The 20,467-nt window shown below is 37.5% G+C and overlaps 1 protein-coding gene across 3 annotated transcripts; it reads right to left on the bottom strand.

The window, feature by feature from the left end:
- Positions 1-977: 977 nt before the first annotated feature.
- LOC116707475 (GTPase IMAP family member 7) lies at positions 978-20,027 on the bottom strand. 3 transcript variants are annotated; one of them, XM_032544826.1, is made up of 3 exons: positions 19,917-20,027; positions 17,511-18,055; positions 978-1,522 (listed from the first exon to the last, which is right to left on the bottom strand). In XM_032544826.1, exons 1-3 carry the CDS (start codon positions 19,921-19,923, stop codon positions 992-994), a joined length of 1,083 nt encoding a protein of 360 aa, XP_032400717.1. In that variant the 5' UTR covers positions 19,924-20,027; the 3' UTR covers positions 978-991. The 3 variants fall into 3 exon arrangements, with proteins under 3 accessions (XP_032400717.1, XP_032400718.1, XP_032400719.1); XM_032544827.1 differs by lacking the exon at positions 17,511-18,055 and adding an exon at positions 13,636-14,180 and having other exon boundaries at positions 19,917-19,989; XM_032544828.1 differs by lacking the exons at positions 17,511-18,055; positions 19,917-20,027 and adding exons at positions 4,472-4,598; positions 11,374-11,451 and having other exon boundaries at positions 978-2,061.
- Between the last annotated feature and the right edge of the window lie 440 nt (positions 20,028-20,467).

The raw sequence follows: 20,467 nt of genomic DNA, 5'->3' as shown, positions 1-20,467 counted from the left end.
CTTACACATTTATTTGTGTTAGTAAAAAAAACTGAAAGATATAATACTCATGACACAAGTGTCATTTTAAGTACTGTTGTTTTTTATACTATACTTTTTGCTGTCAATGTTTCTGTACTTTTACTAAAGTAACATTTTGAATTTTTTGACTTGTATTTTAGACTATGGTATTTTTCCTTAACCTCAGTAAATGACTTGAGTTCCTTTTACTCCACTGCTTATTTATTGATGGTTTTGGTATTTTTATGGGATTTATTGACAAATATGAGTGCTGTTGTCCTTTGACATCATGAGAATTATTCTGGGAAATAAGAAACTAGAAGAACCAATCAGCTGTTTTATTTTTACATCATATCACATCACAGCAACACATGTTAACAAAAAAATATATGTAAAGAATTAAAAAAAAAAAATCAATACCAAAAAAGGTTACATGGTGTGATTTAGTATTTTACTTCCATAAAGTTGGTGGATTTACTTTGGAAACTTCCATCAGAGCTACAGGAGACATTTTATAACAGTTTGTACAGTTTGAGTGCTCCTCAAGGCAAGACTGCTTGTGTTGACATGATCCTATATAACAACCCAAAATCATAGACCCAACTACCTCTTAGAGATTTCAGATCATTGGTTAATTTGAATGTGAAACACATGTATTTCCATTTTGTTAAATCTTCTTTATACAGTTTCCTTCTCTGTTTACGGTTTATTTGCTCAGTATTTTAAGAAAAGTAATCACAGTGATTCTCTTATCAGGTGACAGGAACCAGCACACAGTTTAAAGCACAGATGCAAGGACTTCCATAAATTGAAAGACCTAAATAGACAAATGAATTAAACCTTAAACAAATCTGATAATAATAACTACATTTGACAAGTTACCACTTCAGAAAAAAATGGCAAGAATTTGAAATTAACTGTATATGATTGCAACAACGTACATGTCAATGTCACCCTATTAAGACTTATACCTGCTGTTTTTTTTTTTGATTCATTCAAATAGATTCCAAGGATTGTACGTTTTTTCATACAAAGCATTAAGTTTGTCCATGACAACTTCAAATGTCTTTTGTATTACACTCACTGGTGTGGTTATTACCTCAACTGCCTCTGCTATTCCAGTGGCTGGTGAAGCCACGTCTAAAGCTGCAACTTTTTCTGCCACCACGTCTGCCAATGCTTCTGCTGTGATTTCTTTGTTAAATATTGGGGCTGCCTTTAACACCTTCCCAGATCTTGAATTGAACAACACAGCTGAGACAGTTGCTACTAGCCCAGCTATGACTGCTAACCCCACTAAATTTCTGATCCGTGTTCGTGCTGCATTGCTCTTCTGCTTCTTTAGGATGTTAATTACAGCCTGTTTCCTGATCTCTTCCTGTGACATGTTTCCCAATGAGCGCCTAATACTCCCTTCCTCTTCCTGGATTTTTCTCTCTACTTCTTGCAACTTTTCATCTATGTAGTATTCTCTATTGTTTTCCATCCCTATTTTATCTATGGTGTTGAGCAGCTCTGCCACCTGGAACTGGTTACTTCTGTATTGGTCCTCTCCGTTGGTCCTCCAGTATTTATTATCAACGACGTGGCACCGGCCGCCACACTTCTTCACCAGATCACTGAGACCTTCACTTTGCTCAACATACTCCTCCATTTTCATTCCTTCAGGGAGCTGGTCACCATGAGTGAAGACCACAACAGCATATTTTAGAGCATCTTCAGAGAAATATTCACACATTTGTGTAATGACAGCCTTCTCCTGCTCGGTGAATCTCTCCACTTTAAGAACAATGAGAAAAGCATGAGGCCCAGGAGCGCTCTCTGTGATACACGCAACTGTCTCACACTTCTGCTGCGTCTCAGACCTGCCTGCATCAAAGAAACCGGGATAGTCGATCAAAGTGATGCTTCTTCCATTGACACATTTGGTTTCGGCTGGAGAGCAATGTGTTTTTGAGTCATTAAATTGCCTAATTTTGAATGTGGCTTCTCCAAATATGGTGTTTGCCAGGCTGCTCTTTCCAACTCCAGTTTTCCCCAGTAGGACAATCCTCTTTGGCACTAGAAGAGAATAATGACTCTGTATCAGTACAACAGTATCAATATCTTGCCCCTTGTTTTTCTCATTAATTTATTGCGCCACAAAAATGATTACACGGTGTGAAAGAAGGCTGAGGAAACAAAAATTGTATAGTTTACAATCACAACTTTGTAGGTTTCATTGTAGAAAGTGACAATTGTGGCATCATTATATTAAACATTAGCAAATTACTTTTTTTTTATTTTCTTTTTTTTTTAAGTTAAGCTAATGTTGAGAATTGTGTGGTTGTTCTGTTCCTGTATGATTTTCCGGTTTCCTATTTCAAATGTCTTTCACAAAACATTCCTTTTTAGGGTTTAAAAAGACTGATTCTTCAAATTCAGATGAAGTTCCTTAAGAAGATAATATGGCAAAGGCTGCTAACACAACATCAACTAAAATGTGTTTTAATGTGAGAGAATTAAAACACATTTAGTTTTAAATTACAGGACATATTTTACAAAAGCTTTCATTAAGTCTGTCCTGACATTTTCTGGTATGGAAACCTCACCATCAAGAATAAAAATGTGCTTTTAAAAATTGTGAATGTGGCCAGCAAGTTAGTGGATGTTAAGTTCAGTAGCCTTACTGACATTTTTAACAAACAGATTTAAAAAAAGAGCCATGTCTATTTGCAGAAGTGTCAAGTTGCAAAGTACAAATACTTTGTTACCTTACTTAATCAGAAATTTAGGGTATCTATACTTTACTAGAGTTATTATTTTACAGCAGACTTTTACTTCTCCTTACATTTTCATGCAATTGTTTGTACATTTTAATACTTACATTTTAAAAACAGCCTTGTTACTCCTATTTCAGTTTGACTTGTTTTCATTATGGCTTGTCATCATTCAAATAAACACAAAACAAACAAACACCTATCCAGATAAATCGTGCCATCCGGATAGAGAGAATTTGTTGCCCGCACAGATTGCGGCAACTCTACATTTACATTCCACTAGTCGAGTGATAACATGCCTCTGAAGTTTGACTTTTTGCACCATTACAAAACTTATAGGCAACTAGTCATCATATCTTCCGCTTCATGAAATATATGTTAATGCTCAGTAGTACTGTATGGATCTTTATTGTATTTGCATTGTAGTAAACACGTTATTTTCCAATGGGCATGAATGCAGCTGAAACAGGTGCATCCCAAATTTTAATATGATATTTTAGTCATTATGGTCTTTAGAAACATGTTTTTTGCCAGGGTGGTGCACTATAGGCCCCTGTGGTGTAGCCTAAGCTTTTGTCCTTAATGGCATGTTTCCCCCTTACATTACTTTTACTTTTAAACTTCCCGTAAATTTAGCCAATAGGTAAAGAAATTAGTTTAGTATATTAATTATCTGTGGTAACAATGCTTTTTGGCAGTAAATCTTATGTAAATCCTGTTTTGTTCCCTGTCAAATGCAGCCCCATTTGTAAGCATTTGTGGGATGAGCAGCCGTGCTGAGCATGTGGGGGTGAGCTTGGAGGATAGAGTTCGGCCCCGGACTGTGGAGATATGGGATGGCCACTGGTTGCAGAATCAGGCCCCTGATTGTCAGCACCAGAAGATACCAGAAGCTCAAAACAAGAGGCAATAGCAACAGCAAAATAAAGCTGCTTGGCATTGAGACAATTTGGCAAATTTTTCATGGGCACAACCCACATATTCAACTCTACTGCTCATCCCACAAATGCTTGGGCACCAATTGAAAGGGAGCTAAACAGGCTTTCCAACGGTATAAGATTTATTGCCAAAAAGCATTGTTACCATAGAGAAATTATCAACCTAACACAAATTTCATTACTTGTTGTGCTAAGTTTATTTTTGAAACCGGTACTTTTACTTGAGTAAAAAGCTTGAGTTGATACTAAACCCTAGTATCTATACTTTTACCTGAGCATGGAATGTGAATACTTTTGACCGGAGAATACATGTTATTACCATCTGGCTTACGTTTTAGCTCCCCCTTGGCTCTTAAACAGAGATACACTCATTCAGGAACTCAACTCACCTATGAGGAAGTGACAGACATTGCTTATATTAATGACCCTGTATTTTTATCTATTGTTTGAGTTTTTGTGGTTCTTTACTTACATTATCACGCCAATACAACTCTGGAACTATGTATTCTATAGTATTCTTTAACTGAGGCAGAAGCTGTTTTTATTGGGTTAATTGTGTGGTTTGTGTTGTATATTCTTCATGTGATGTCTTCCTCCTGTATATAAATTGTCCTTTTGAGTCAAAGAATAAACTAAACTTAAATATAAAAATGTAAACTAAATTGTTTTAATGTGGCATTAGAATTAGTTGTGGTTTGAAAATTCACCAAAAGCATACAGAATTTTGAGTATTCATTATTTACACAATAGCATCAATAAATTATCTGCACTTACTGTTCATGCTGTATAAAGCAGAAGTGCAAAAAAATGTATCAGATCCACGAGAAGTCTCCGAGTCTTTCCTCTTGTTCTCGCTCTGCTCGCTTTTTTCTACTTGTCTGACTGGTTTCCTGGCTGCAGGCTGAATGAGCAACACACATTGCATTTGCTTTCATTTAAAGTGCATTATGCATAAGCAACTGTAAAAAGTATGTTGTACCCCAAATGGCTACATAACATAACAAAAGGCTACATATAGGACAAATATATTTAATGATTCTATTATTTTTTGTCCAGGAAAATAATGACCATAAAAATTATGTCCAATTTTGATTTAAATCTTTATTTTCACTGTCACATTGTGATGCACATCTAACAATGTTTAATTAGAAAAATGGAAGTATTTAGTTTTAATACAGGAATGCATGTTAAAAAAATATATATATCACAGTTTATCCCAAAATCTCCACTCATGTTAATTAGTTCAAATGCACTGTAAACATATTCCAACCTTCATTTATTTATGCATTTATTGTGTCTGTTCTCAAGAAATGAACCTGACTCATAAGTCTGGCAGGATAGGCAAGGCCTTCAGGCAAATCGGTACAAACCCAGAGAAAATAGTCACTATAATGAAGTAATATTTTGTTCAAACTTTATTTATATAGCATTCTAGATACATTAATATGTATCAAGAACACACACTCACAAGAATAGGAAATAGAAACAAAACTAAAATAGATAGGTATTAAATACCAGAATAAAAGTTATAGGGCAGTGTAAGAAATGAACAGATACTTGATTTAGTATAAGGTAGTGTCAAAAAAGAACAATCTTCTATGCCTCTGAAATATGTCATGAATTGGACACATGCACGCACGCACACGCGCTCCATTAAAGAGACGTAGTCCTCGTTCCTCTGCAGCCCCTCTTCCTGAGGTATGTCTGCTCCCTCAGCTTCAGCCTAGCAACCTATGAACTACTATGAGCTTCCAAGCCTCAAAACTGAGAGAGCTATTCCAACACTCACGCTTTCGCCAAGAAGAGCTCCTAACACTACAATTGTTGCAGTACCTGCCATTAACATCAAAAGCTTCTTAAATACGCTGCCCTTAGCCTGCTCTCTGATCTCTTCCTCTGACATGTGTCCTGATGACCGTCTAATGTCCTCCTCCTCTTGTTGTATTATGTTCTCCACTGTTTGTAGCATCTCATTGGTGTAGCAGCTTCCTTTGTTTGCCTTAATCATCTTGTCTATGGTGTTAAGTAGCTCCTTCACCTGGAACTGGTTGCTCCTGTATTCATCCTGCTGGTTGTTCTTCCAGTGTTTATTATCAATGACGTGGCAGCGGCCACCACACCTCTTCATCAGATCACTCATTAACTTATTCTGGCCAAAAAAATCCTCAATTGTCTGTCCTTCCTCAAGCTGGTCACCATGAGTGAAGACAACTGCGGAATATCTTGGAACTTCTTCAGTAAAGCACTCGTTTATTTTTGTGATGACAGCCTGCTCCTGCTCTGTGAATTTCTCCACTTTAAGCACAATGAGAAAAGCATGAGGCCCAGGAGCGCACTCTGTGATACACTTTACTATCTCACACTTCATCTCTTCCTCAGATCTCTCTGTGTCAAAGAAACCTGGAGTGTCGATCAAAGTGATGCTTCTTTGTTTGACAGATTTGGTTTTTGCTGTACATGTTTTTGTTTCAGAGTTGCCAGTGCAACCGGTCGTGAACAGTTTCTCTCCAAATATGGTGTTAGCCAGGCTGCTTTTCCCAGATCCAGTTTTACCCAACATCACAATTCGCCATGCGTTTGACACTGTAAGAGAATAATGTCCAACCATAAAACTGTACACATGCTTAAATCCTCTCTGTCCACAAGCAGTACATGCTTATAAGGGAACGGTGTCAAAAAATAAGATCAAGAGCCTATTAATGATTAATAATATATACGGTAATATACTGATATATGAACTTGCGGATCAACATTGCCTCAGAGGTTTTAGACTACCAAATTAGCAAAACAAATCAATATTTACATTCACACTAATTTCTCAAATGTGGCAAAATGCTATCAGCGTAGAGCCCGGCCGTCATTAAAGAGGCGGACAACGCGCAGTAGTGTTCAGTAAAGGCAGCAGGAGTTCCTTCAGCAATGCTCATTTAAATATTTATGGAAAGACAAAACGTCTACGTCTGGGAATGTAATAAAAATATTATTTTTTTTCTCCGTTGGTTGGGGGGAAAAAAAGAATTAAAAAAATTATTTTAAAAAAATTATTTTTCTTCCTCTCATTACTTCTAGATCCGTTCTGTGCATACAGTGTGGAAAATAAGTATTTGAACACCCTGCTTTTTTGCAAGTTCTCCCACTAAGAAATCATAGAGGTCTGAAATTGTCATCGTGGGTGCATGTCCACTGTGAGAGACTTAATCTAAACAAAAATCCAGAAATCACAATGTATGATTTTTTAACTATTTATTTGTATGATACAGCTGCAAATAAGTATTTGAGCACCTGAGAAAATCAATGTTAATATTTGGTACAGCAGCCTTTGTTTGCAATTACAGAGGTCAAACTTTTCCTGTAGTTTTTCTCAAGGTTTGAACACACTGCAGAAGGGATTTTGGCCCACTCCTCCACACAGATCTTCTCTAGACCAGTCAGGTTTCTGGGCTGTCGCTTAGAAACACAAAGTTTGAGCTCCCTCCAAATATTCTCTACTGGGTTTAGGTCTGGAGACTGGCTAGGCCACACCAGAACCTTGATAGGCTTCTTACAGAGCCACTCCTTGGTTATCCTGGCTGTGTGCTTTGGCGCATTGTCATGTTGGAGACCCAGCCTTGACCCATCTTCAATGCTCTAACTGAGGGAAGGAGGTGGCTCCCCAAAATCTGGCAATACATGGCCCCGGTCCTCCTCTCCTTAATACAGTGCAGTCGCTCTGTCCCATGTGCAGAAAAACACCCCCAAAGCTTGATGCTACCACCCCCCTGCTTAACAGTAGGGATGGTGTTCTTGGGATGGTTCTCATCATTCTTCTTCCTCCAAACACGGTTAGTGGAATTATGACCAAAAAGTTCTATTTTGGTCTCATCTGACCAAATGACTTTCTCCCATGACTCCTCTGGATCATCCAAATGGTCGTTGGCAAGCTTAAGACAGGCCTTGAGATGTGCTGGTTTAAGCAGGGGAACCTTCCGTGCCATGCATGATTTCATACCATGGCGTCGTAGTGTATTACCAACAGTAACCTTGGAAACGGTGATCCCAGCTCTTTTCAGGTCATTGACCAGCTCCTCCCTTGTAGTTCTGGGCTGATTTCTCACCTTTCGTAGTATCATTGAGACCCCATGAGGGGAGATCTTGCATGGAGCCCCAGTCCAAGGGAGATTGACTGTCATGTTTAGCTTCTTCCATTTTCTAATGATTGCTCCAACAGTGGACCTTTTTTCACCAAGCTGCTTGGCAATTTCCCCGTAGCCCTTTCCAGCCTTGTGGAGGTGTACAATTTTGTCTCTAGTGTCTTTGGACAGCTCTTTGGTCTTGGCCATGTTAGTAGTTGGATTCTAACTGATTGTATGGGGTGGACAGGTGTCTTTATGCAGCTAACGACCTCAAACAGGTGCATCTAATTTAGGATAATAAATGGAGTGGAGGTGGACATTTTGAAGGCAGACTAACAGGTCTTTGAGGGTCAGAATTCTAGCTGATAGACAGGTGTTCAAATACTTATTTGCAGCTGTATCATACAAATAAATAGTTAAAAAATCATACAGTGTGATTTCTGGATTTTTTTTTTTAAGATTATGTCTCTCACAGTGGACATGCACCGACGATGAGAATTTCAGACCCCTCCATGATTTCTAAGTGGGAGAACTTGCAAAATAGCAGGGTGTTCAAATACTTATTTTCCTCACTGTATATACAGTATATGCATAAAATGCCATTATGAATGATATGAAGCAAACATTATTGTTGACTTGTGTGCAATATTGCAACTCATTTATGCTTTAATCAGAGGTGGGTAGTAACGAGTTACATTTACTCCGTTACATTTACTTGAGTAAGTTTTTGAAAAAAAATTTACTTCTAGGAGTAGTTTTAAATCACTATACTTTTACTTTTACTTGAGTAGATAAGTGAAAAATAAACTGTACTCTTACTCCGCTACATTAGGCTACAATGAGCTCGTTACTCGTTACTAAGCTTCATTGTTTTTACCCCCGCGTACGTCTCATTTTAATGTTTTATTTTGACAGAGTCTTCCGCTGAAGGCTCTACCACGTGACTGTGCTTAACCAATCCCAAGTCGTTGTTCATCATGTGACCATACTCGTTTCAGCAGCGCGACAGGTTAGCTTTACAGTCTTAGCAAAGACGTCAGAAGCAAAACGTCGCCAAGGCAACGCAAACCAGGAGGACCCCCCCCCCCCCGCCTCATAGTGAAAGCATGTTTACCTTTTGGGAAAAAGTAGAAACAGCGAGGAAACGTAGCGTTAGTTGTATTTCTGCTGTGGAAGGTGGAGGTTTGTCTTTTAGGTCACATAAAGTATGTTTTACACATGCAGTATCCATCCTAATTTGATGTGACAAGTCTCTCAAATAAGCTATTTTGTAATTATAAATTAATTTTAATTTATTTTATTGATTGGATGAACTATATTTGCCTAAATGTGTTTTATTTTGTATCTTTGTCGGCTGATTGATGCTTACGTTACTAAACATTACTCACTACTTGAGTAATTTTTTCATCAAGCACTTTTTTCTCTTACTCAAGTAATTATTTGTATGACTACTTTTACTTTTACTTGAGTCATATTATTCTGAAGTAACAGTACTTTTACTTGAGTACAATTTTTGGCTACTCTACCCACCTCTGGCTTTAATATTAGATTGATCAAATAGTTTTAGTTTTCATGCTTTCAATTTTTAAATGTTTATAATAATTTTTTTCTGTATGTTTTCTCTTTCTATACTGATTCTTTTTTTTCTATTTAAAAGAATGCAGGGTCAATGCTGTGATACGTACAAAGAGGAGCACTTGGCCAAGAGGAAGATGCAGACAACGAGCGACCATCTACAAGCAGTTCAGGCACACCAGCAGCTCTGTAGACTCCACAACAGTACCAATTTGATTTGAATGATTTTAGAAATTCTTTGTGTGTGTTTTAGCTGTTCTACATAGTGTATTTACGATGTGAAGTAAACTTGTGACTTTTCTGCTTCTAAATCTTTGCTTTATTGAATACTGCTTACTTGTATACTTCTGCTTTTTAAGTTTGCACTACTGGATGATTTTTTTACAAACATTTTGCACATCCCAATACTTGTAGGTTTTGGCTGTTCTGTGTTTACAAAGTTGACTTTGTTTTTATTTTTAAATGTTACATTTTGATATGTTATTGGTATTAAATTGTTTAGTAATAAAAGGTTATTCTGGCAAAAAGTAACTTTTTTCCCAGGGGGGTATCATAAAGGAATTATGCTTAGGGCACCAATAGGGCTTGCAGTGGCACTGCTGTCTAGGTTTATTTTTTTTGGTAGTTTAGGCTAATGTCTACATTCTATCTCCTCACTGCATTCTCTAACGTTAGCCTTCATAAATTTCCATTGGTTCCTTTAAAAATGTACATTTTAACTATTACTGCTACATACATTTTGACTTGACTTCTACATCTGCATATTCATTCATGCATGCATTTTCATTAATTGTTAAACATGCTGCTGTGCATGCAGAATTATGCGCGGTGATCGTGAGACGCTGAAATGGAGCCAATAATTTTCCGAATGGAAAGTTTACTTCTTAAAAATTGCCAAATGGTTCCACTGACCAGACCAAAGTCCTCTGTGTGTTTTTGCTGTTGTGAACTGAGCTATCATCGCAGCACGTTCAGTCTGAAATCCCACTTGTTGGCCAAGCACCCAGCTGTTAAGAAAGATGCAATCTTTACGTTCCTTCTCATTCTGATGCTGGTTGTAGTCTGGCCCTCATGATCCCTGACATAGGACTAGGTATAAATTAAGTACATTTGCACAATGACATGGTATTATTCCTTGGCCCAATTTGTTAGGAATACCAGTTGTACCATAAAATAGAATGATAAATAGTATTGTATTACAATATTGAATAGGGTACTAAAATACAGTAGGTGCTAATGATATGGCAATTGAAAAGTCACTTTGTGACCTTCAAATACAAATGAGTAACTTCTCATTTATATTATACTAAGCATAGTTATGCAATGATGACTATATTATATGTAAACTCATGATTAACATCATGACACAAGTGATAATATGCCTTATTGTGTGTGAATAGAGGCTGTACAGACCTCTCCCCACTGCTAAAAAAAATCCTAAAGGAAACACTGATCGTTACAGCCCTAAATGAAAGATAGATATAGATATACGTATGTCTCTGTCTCAATCATGTTATGTTTTATGCCTATTGGCAGACATCCATTTAAAATGTAGGCAATGGCATATAAAAAGGCTTTTTTCCATTTCCACTGAAGTTTCTCAGCATGCACTCTAACAACATACGTGGTCCACGTAGCTTTGCATAAGAAGTGGTTGTCATTCGCAAGGCTACTTTTATATTTTAAATTTCCAAGCCTGTAGCCTACTTTGTTTTACTTGAGTAAAGAAGTTAAATCAGTAGGCCCACGTCCACATTTACCGGAGTATTTTTTAACACAAGTATTTGTACTTCTTAAGTACGGGAAGTGCACTTTTGCCATCTCTGCACCGGGTCTCGGTACGCTTGTTGGTCCGGTTTGGTCGCACCCGAGTCCGATCGCAGCGTTCTCAGCTGCCCGATCGAACCGCACCAGCGGAGCAAACGAACTCTAGTTCGATTTAACCGAACGAAAGGCTGTCGGTGAAAAAAACGGCTAACTTTGACTCACCGTTCATGTTGTTAGAAGAGAAATCAGTAAAGAGTCGAATTTGGATTTACTCAACGACCACCCTGTTTTTCTCCTGTGCTCTGCCGCAGGTTTTATTCCAGTTTCACTTTCGCGCGTGTGTGTGCGCGTGCGTAAATGTGTCATAGACAAGTGTGACATAGACAGTTTAAATGTGTACTAACTAAAAGGAGGATTTGCTCAACTATTTTTTAAATGTATTGTTTGCTGTGATATTTGTAACTATGCCTTGTAATCCCCAAAGAACAACTTTTCTAACGGCTCCTGCCATTTTGATTAAAACTTTAGTTTTAGCCTAGCCATGTCAGTCAGGGATGAACAACTTATTTATACTTTTATTTAGGGCTGGGCAATATATCAATATTATCTATATAAGAGGCTAGATGTGATAGGACAGTCATTTCTTGGTGATATATGGATGTAAAGAAGTTATCATTTAAAAAAAAAAACATTTGTCACAGGAGTATAGACTGAGGACTGTGTGAGGAACCTGTTCAAGCTGTGACCTGTGTGATGTTAGGTGTATGGAAAGTGGAAGTTTGTCTAACAGGAAGTTGGAAAGTCTCTCAGTCTAAAACAGGAGTGAGTTATATATTTCCATCTCCAGGGTGTACTAACAGTTTGATGTTAGTGCCATCTAGTGCTCAAACTGTTGATGGTTTTTAGTAAATGTTTGTGCAAGCTTTACAATATTTGACATGTTCTAGAATCTAGATCATTGAAACAGATATTATTAATATAATTATATTATAATATAACCCTCATTTATATAGAATTATACCTAATATTTGAATTAAAAAAGCCGAAATTATGAATTATTTTGACTAATAGTTAAGATCAGAGGAACATGCAGATGAGTTTTTTGAGGAATGAAAGTGATCAGTTGTATTTACAAAGAGCGTTGTATGGAATCCAAAAATCCATTTTTTGTGGTAATTTGAAACCCATATTTCAGATATAGACATTTTTCATATTTGAACCGAGGACAACAGGAGGGGTAAAACATGGAGTTGCTAAAATATTATTTTTGAATTTGAATTTATTCATCTGTCTTATTAGTCTTGGTGATACATTATAATCCAAAAAGAACCAAAACTATTCTAAAATAATGATGTAGATACATTCAGTGACAGTTACAGGTAACAGTGAGCAAAGTTTTAAAAGGAAACAGAAATAGCAACATACAGTGGTTTGTTTAAAACATTTTTTTAAAGATCTTATCTATGAAAGAGGATCAAATGATTTCATATTTTCATTATGCACTAAACATTTCTATGCAGTAGTTGCAATACAATGTAGGAAAGAGTGCAAACATAAAATTGCAATGAGGTGCAAAACCAAAATGTAAAAACAGGTTATAAGTAAGCATCATAAAATCATCACTGGAGTTGGGTTAAAAAAAATAGATATGTACAATATCAAATCAGAAGTACAGGTGGGTGTAAATAGCTTGTGAAACAATAATAGTCTGCCAGAGCTTATATATGATTAACACAACCTTTAACAAATTACATATGACATAACATATTAGCTCAATGATTACAGACTGAAAAGCGTGATCCGGCAATCTACAGGGAGACATGACTTATTAAGGATCTATTAATTCCCCCATTCTTTCAGAGTCACAGCTCAACATTGGTTTTAACTCTGTTTTGACTTTTGTTTCTTTACGTTGTCACAAATATCACATGCTTTGTCATAGACAGCATTTGCTGCCTTCTTTACTGCTTCTTGAGGTGTGTCTGCTCCCTCAGCTGCAGCGTATCCTGTAATACCTCCCACCACGGCTCCCACTGCAGCAGATACAGCCACTGCTGCTCCTACTCCTGCTCCTACTGCTGCTCCCCCTGCTCCTACTGCTGCGCCTCCTGCTACTACTGCTGTTTCTCCTGCTGCTACTGCTGCTCCACCTGCTACTGCTGCTCCTCCTGCTCCTACTGCTGCCAATGTTAGTCCTACTTCTTTTAAAAGTTTGACAACTATTACAACACTCCCTACTACACCAAGAAGAGCTCCCAACACTACACCTGTTGCAGTACCTGCCAGTTTGATCAAAAGCGTCTTAAGTACGCTGACCTTAGCCTGCTCTCTGATCTCTTCCTCTGACATGTTTGCTGATAATTGTCTAATGTTCTCCACCTCTTGTTGTATTATTTTCGCTACTGTTTGTAGAATCTCATTGGTGTACCAGTTTTCTTGGTTTGCCTCTATCATCTTGTCTATCGTGTTAAGTAGGCCCTTCACCTGGAACTGGTTACTTCTGTATTCATCCTGCTGATTGTTCTTCCAGTATTTATTATCAATGACGTGGCAGCGGCCGCCACACTTCTTCATCAGATCACTCACAAGTTGATTTTGGCCGACAAAATCCTTTATTGTGTTTTCTTCAAGGAGCTGGTCACCATGAGTAAATACAACTATTGCGTATTTGTAAACTTCTTCAGAAAAGTACTGGTTTATTTTTGTGACGACACCCTGCTCCTGCTTTGTGAATTTCTCCACTTTAAGTAAAATGAGAAAAGCATGAGGCCCAGGAGCGCACTCTGTGATACACCTCACTATCTCAGGCTTCATCTCCTCCTCAGATCTCTCTGTGTCGAATAAACCAGGAGTGTCGATCAAAGTGATGCTTCTTCCATTAACAGATTTGGTTTCTGTTTGACATTCTCGTGTTTCAGAGTTGAGAGTGTGGCTGATTGTGAACATTTCCTCTCCAAATATGGTGTTAGCCAGGCTGCTTTTCCCAGAACCAGTTTTTCCCAAAATCACAATTCTTCTTGTGTTTGACACTGAAAAATATTTACGTGTATCAATAGCACTGCACATTTGTTTTTCAACTTTTCTTTCATATATTAAAAGATTGAAGAAAGAAACCAACAAGCATATACAGATCAAGAACATCTTGCGTCTTATCTCTTAAAACGTTACCAACATTACAAATCACTAAATTTGCAAATACAATCAAAGAATTTTTTACATTTTCACAATGTTATTTCTCTATCATGTAACTCCCAGTGTAAAGCCTGGCTGTCATTTAAGGGATCAGCGTTGCAACACCAGCAGGCAAAACACACAACGTAGCCTAAAGGCATCAGAGGAGTTTGTTTGTCTCTATTTATATAAATTATTAATTGATACCAATCCAATAAAATCTGATTGGAACAGCCTGATACGGACACTTACTGTAGATTGTCTCGGGACATCAATGTGAACAAGAACTATTATGTGCAATATTGGTAGAAATAACTGAAATAAAACATGAACTTACCGTCCATGTTGACAAAAGTGAAGTGACTGTGGAGTGACAATTAGTCAGAGTGACAAGACACAGTGTGTTAAAATATGTTTCCTGTATCTGAGCCTGGCCACTGGTTTCACTACGTGCACAATGCACAACGTTTTCGTGTATGTTCAAATTTGCACTCTCACAGTCACTGTGCAGTATAACCACAACTGAACAGAAATGTTCTTTCAAATAGTTTTGCTTCGATGATAATTGTGGTGAATATGTGACATTCCACATTCCAATCTGTGAGAACTGTTGACAAAGTTGTTCTCACAGATTGAAAAGTTGTACCTGTTTATTTGTGTCATTAATTGTAACACTGTTTTCCTCCCTAAATATGTATCTGTGTACTAGCAGGAAACAATCCTTCTGCCCATCTTGACTTTCTTACTACACGTCATCAAAATAAGTGTGGGGATTAAAAAATATCTCCATTGGACTTCTTACCATCAAATGCATTGTCAGGCCTAGGTATGCAGGTTATGAAGGCATGTACCAAACAAAGCACCATTGTTTGCTAAAATTTTATTTGGTCAAATAGCAGTATTTCCAAATGTATCAAAACTTCAGAAAATGTAAACTTTCACTAAACCATCAGAACATTGTGAACTGAACAGTGCTTTGTCCTGCGAGCGCTAACCACTGTTTTCAGAATCAATTCACTGAGGTCAAGCTAGGATTCCCCAAAACAACAGTAAACAGATTGTTTCACAGAAATAATCTTACGTGAAAACTTAAAAAAACCTGTTGGACTACTTTCCAACAAATGCATTTGCATGTTTTCGTATAATTCCATACATTCTGTAGCTTTTCCTTTAGTGGTCATTCAGACATGCTGTCTTCTCCACCAATGACAGGCTGTCATACATGTTTACTCAATTAACTTACAGATTTCCCTAAATGGTTCCAAGCCTATAGCTAGGAATGTACTTGCACCACAGTAAGCAAAACCTCTACATGTAATATATAAGGTAATGACAAATATAATGGTCTGCCTCTGACTGCATCTCCATATCTCAGCTCAGAGAACAATGAGACAGTTTTGAATATGGTGCTTACAGAAAAATTTACAAATGATAATTGATGAAACTCAAGGAATCATCAGTGTCTTTAACACTCTGAAAATGCCCGTAATATGTTCATTTTCAAGTTCATAATTGTATTTTGAGGTTGTACCAGAATAGGTTTACGTGGATTCATTTTCAAAAAACGCCATATTTTTGTTGCACCGCACATTGCTGCAGATCATTTTTTCACCCTGCGTGATCAGGTCTCTGTTTTAGCTACAGAGTGAGACATCTCACTTCTTTACTATCTGTGTCTGGAGTCGCACACACGCAGTATCAGGTAATAATAACCTCAGCTAGCTACGGTTTCTCCAACTTTGGTCAGTACAAGGCAGGATTAGCAGGGAGACTTCTTCTAAACGAGGGCACGCTTGAGGAATACCTGCAGAACAGGGACATGGAAGTAGTTCTTTTGGAGATTTTGGTGAACTAGTGTGTGTTGTAGCAGTGTTTTGCCATTGAGAACGAGCCAGCGCTAGCATGTGCTACGATTCTTTATATCTGTTATTCATCTCTCAAACTGTCTCAAATCTTTATTAATTTTCTTCTCAAGCACTAACAAACATTTGTCTGTCAGTAAAGTCCAGAGAGGTTAAGCAGGGCAGTGAGGATGGGATGGGTGAAGGATGGCAAAGATGGACTTTGGTTTGGTTCATGTTAAAATATTTCTATCAGATATAATTTCCAGTAAGTCTTGTAGAGACATTCACGGTGGAGAAATACTTATGACTGGTGATCCACTTTCATCTAGTGCCACCAGCAGGTCAAAGTTTTCCCCTATCCTGTTAAATATCTCAAAATCTGCATAACGAAATGCTAAAATATTAATTCATTCCCCAGACAATGAATACGACTGACTTTGTTCACCCTCTGTCTTTTCATCTTGTGTCATTCATAAATTGTTTACTCAAGCAACAATTTTCATAGGTTTAAGTGTATTTATTTCTTATATTTGCCTTGTGATACATTGTAATCAACAAAGAACCACACCTATTGTGTTAACAAAATTATCTGTAAATACATTAAGTAACATTTTATGGTTAGCTTTTGCAATCTGAAACAATGAGAAAAGTTGTAATGGCAGGCAGAAGAACAGCCAACAGCATGCACAGGTTTCATTAAAACCATTGTTGAGATGTAATCCCTAAATGCTGTTAAAATTGTTTATCTGTGTGGTTAAAATGTAGAGGACATGCACAAAACAACACATAGCTTGTGAAACAGGAATACGTGACGGAACTTGAAGTGTGAAGCTCAGACAAGAAGTAAAGCTATAACATATTACATATGAAAAACATAAACAGCTCAGTGGTTGAAGATCATATAGAACATTATTTCCATTTAATAAACAGGGCTTTTTAATGATACATTTTCTCTCCCTTCTTTAAGAGTCACAAATGGGTTTCCTTCTCAACAGCCTCTTCTGCTTATTCTGTGCCACAAGTAACAAGAGGCTCTGATTCTTCAACTACTACATTATATCCTCTAATAAGATGTACCATCGTTTCCACTGCAGCAGCTACCCCTGTAAGTGCGCTTAACAATGTATCTTTTGCAACACCTGCCCATTTGATCAAAAGCTTCTTAAATGTGCTGACTCTAGCCTGCTCTCTGATCTCTTCCTCTGACATGTGTCCTGATGACCGTCTAATGTTGTCCTCCTCTTGTTGTATTATGTCCTCCACTGTTTGTAGCATCTCATTGGTGTAGTAGCTTCCTTTGTTCGCCTCCATCATCTTGTCTATTGTGTTAAGGAGCTCCTTCACCTGGAACTGGTTACTCCTGTATTCATCCTGCTGGTTGTTCTTCCAGTATTTATTATCAATGACGTGGCAGCGGCCGCCACACTTCTTCATCAGATCACTCATTGGCTTATTCTGGCCGACTGCATCCTTAATAGTCTGTCCTTCATCAAGCTGGTCACCATGAGTGAAGACAACTGTTGCATAATTGAACACTTCATCAGAAAAGTACTGGTTTATTTTTGTGATGACAGCCTGCTCCTGCTCTGTGAATCTCTCCATTTTAAGTAAAATGAGAAAAGCATGAGGCCCAGGAGCGCACTCTGTGATACACCTCACTATCTCAGGTTTCAGCTCCTTCTCAGATCTCTCTGTGTCATACAAACCAGGAGTGTCGATCAAATTGAAACTTCTTCCATTCACAGATTTGGTTCTTGTTTGACATTCTCTTGTTTCAGAGTTGAGAGTGTGGCTGATTGTGAACATTTCCTCTCCAAATATGGTGTTAGCCAGGCTGCTTTTCCCAGATCCAGTTTTACCCAAGATCACAATTCTCCTTGTGTTTGACACTGAAAAAGAATAGGTTTCATAAATAATATTTCACATCTGTCTTTTGACTTTTTCAACTATCAGAAGATAAAAAAGAGAACAATAAGCATATGAATAATTAAGAACATCAAGTGTCTACTCTCTCTTACCATACCAAATCACTGTTTAGCAATATAAGATAAACCACTGTGATATATAAAGTTGTGGATCATTTACTAAACAGGTTCTGACACATTAAAAAAACATCTTTAGATTACTACATTTGCAAATGCAATCAAATGATCTTTCGCATTCACAGGATGGAGGTAAATGAAGCAAAAATGCTCACAGTGCAGCCTGGCTGTCATTGAAGAGTGCAGCGCTGCAGCACCAGCAGGCAAAACACAATAGAGTTCAGTTTTGATCAACTTAATATTAGCTGATATAATCCATTACAATCTGACCAGAACAGCCCAATACCAACACTTAGCATCAGCTCGGGACATCACTCGCTTTTTAGTAGGAGAGCACAGGGAGAGCCGGGACAGATGAAACATTCCAGTTCTCTCTAATTGTGATGATGATAGACAGACTTCCTTAGGTCAAAACACAGAACATGTTAACCTCCTATCAGCCAAATATCACCCTGGTATTTACTTTTATAACAGCGTTACAACCAATAACACGTTTTGATGGTCAAAATTAATACATTAGCGGTTACATATTTTCAATTATTAATTCATGTTTTTCATTTAAGGATTTGACTGCATTCTTATTGGTTAGACCATTTAGTGTTCTCCACAACCCCAGACTTTCATATTGCATGCTTCTTTAAATGGAAAGCAAAACAGGCTATAATGGCTTATGTCTATGGTGGCCTGGCTGTACCTCCATGAATTTTATGTAAATGCACAAATATCTGTGTTTATACAATAATGTATGGAGGTGAGACATGGAAAAGCAGTTTTAGAAAGAGGAAAATTTATTTAGGCCCACCAGGTAGGGGGGTCGAGGTTTATGTTGTCCTGTGTAGACTGACGGCCTAGGGGGCGTACTTTGGATGTCTAGTGGGTCAACCCACGTAAAAAAACGACATTTTCCATAATACATGAAACATGATATAAATGGAAAAACTTAATGTTTTAGCTATAAAAATGGCAGAATCATCCACAATAGGCACACGTTTAACCACTTCATTCACGCTTCACGATGATGGCATTAGTTTATAAACATTCACAAAGACTTATAGCCCTGCAACAATCTATCTAAAATAACACCTTTGGGAAGTACCATACAGGATACTGTATATAGTAAAATATTACAGTTGTGGGAAGTTTATGTCGCTTAAACTGTATGTTTCATTAATCTCCCCCCATGCTGTTCCCTTTGTCCCGTCAGATGAAATTACGCACTTCCCACTTTTGCTGTAATAATTCCTGAACGGTTTTGTTTAAAGATAAAAATGCAACTGTGTATGACAGATAACACGTGTAGGTTGCGTTACGTTTAATTAAAAAGTGTTTCAACTGTCCTGGCTGTCCCCTACAATTCACATCGTGAGATTGTAAGAATAAATGAAGAGTCTGAGTCCCTCACCATTTTTCAGTCCCGTCTGAAGACCCATCTTTTCTGTTCTGCCTATCCTTAGTTTTTATTTTTTTTATTTATTTTTTTACACTGTTTCTATTCTGTAAAGCAACTTTCAGCTTGGGAAAAGCGCTATACAAATTCAATTTATTATTATTATTATTAAGACATGCAGTAAATCAGCCATATAGTGTAGCACATGTGCACTATAAAAAGTATTTAAAACAAAACTTTCTTTTTTTTCCTTTTTTTTTCGGCATCTTACAACATAACGTGCAGTGTTCAGTCCTGATTAAACTGAAAAAATGAACTTACCGTCCATGTTGTCAAAAGTGAAGTGACTGTGGAGCGACAAGAATCAGAGTGAGAAGACAGAGTGTGTTTAAATATGTTTCCTTTATCTGAGTCTGACCACTGGTTTCACTACCTGCACAATGCACGACGTGCGAAAAAGATCTTTACAAGTTTCCATGTATGTTCATGTTGCATGTCTCACTGCACAGTATAACCACAACAAGAACTCATCAAAATGGGTGTTTAGGGATTATTAGAAAATGTATATCCTTGTGTGTCATTAAACCTTCAGAACAATGTGAAAATGAACGGTGCTTTGTGTTGCTTTGTTCTCTGAGCGCACCATGATAAGCTGATGTGAAAACAAAAAAAAAAACTGGTTGGACTCCTTAACTTAGATAGATAAATAAATAAATAAATACTTAAGCTGTTTCCCAGAAGACTCAACAAATACTGCACTTTGTCATACCAGAAACAGTCAGCTGTAAGTCTAGGCTACATGAACCTATTTCAAATAGTCAGACTACTCAGACTTGGGAACAGTTGGGTTGACAAGAAGGAGCACATGGGTA

The sequence above is a fragment of the Etheostoma spectabile genome, chromosome 19 (assembly GCF_008692095.1).
Source record: "Etheostoma spectabile isolate EspeVRDwgs_2016 chromosome 19, UIUC_Espe_1.0, whole genome shotgun sequence".
Classification (NCBI taxonomy): Eukaryota; Metazoa; Chordata; class Actinopteri; order Perciformes; family Percidae; genus Etheostoma; species Etheostoma spectabile.
The sequence above is the reverse complement of the archived record's forward strand: the minus strand, read 5'-3'. Positions and strand labels throughout refer to the sequence as shown.

Coding starts and splice junctions, on each gene's coding strand:
- LOC116707475 (XM_032544826.1), bottom strand. Junction 1,523..17,510: donor ACAGGAGTAACCAGTTCCAG/GTGAAGGAGCTC, acceptor AACCAGTTCCAG/GTGGCAGAGCTGCTCAACAC.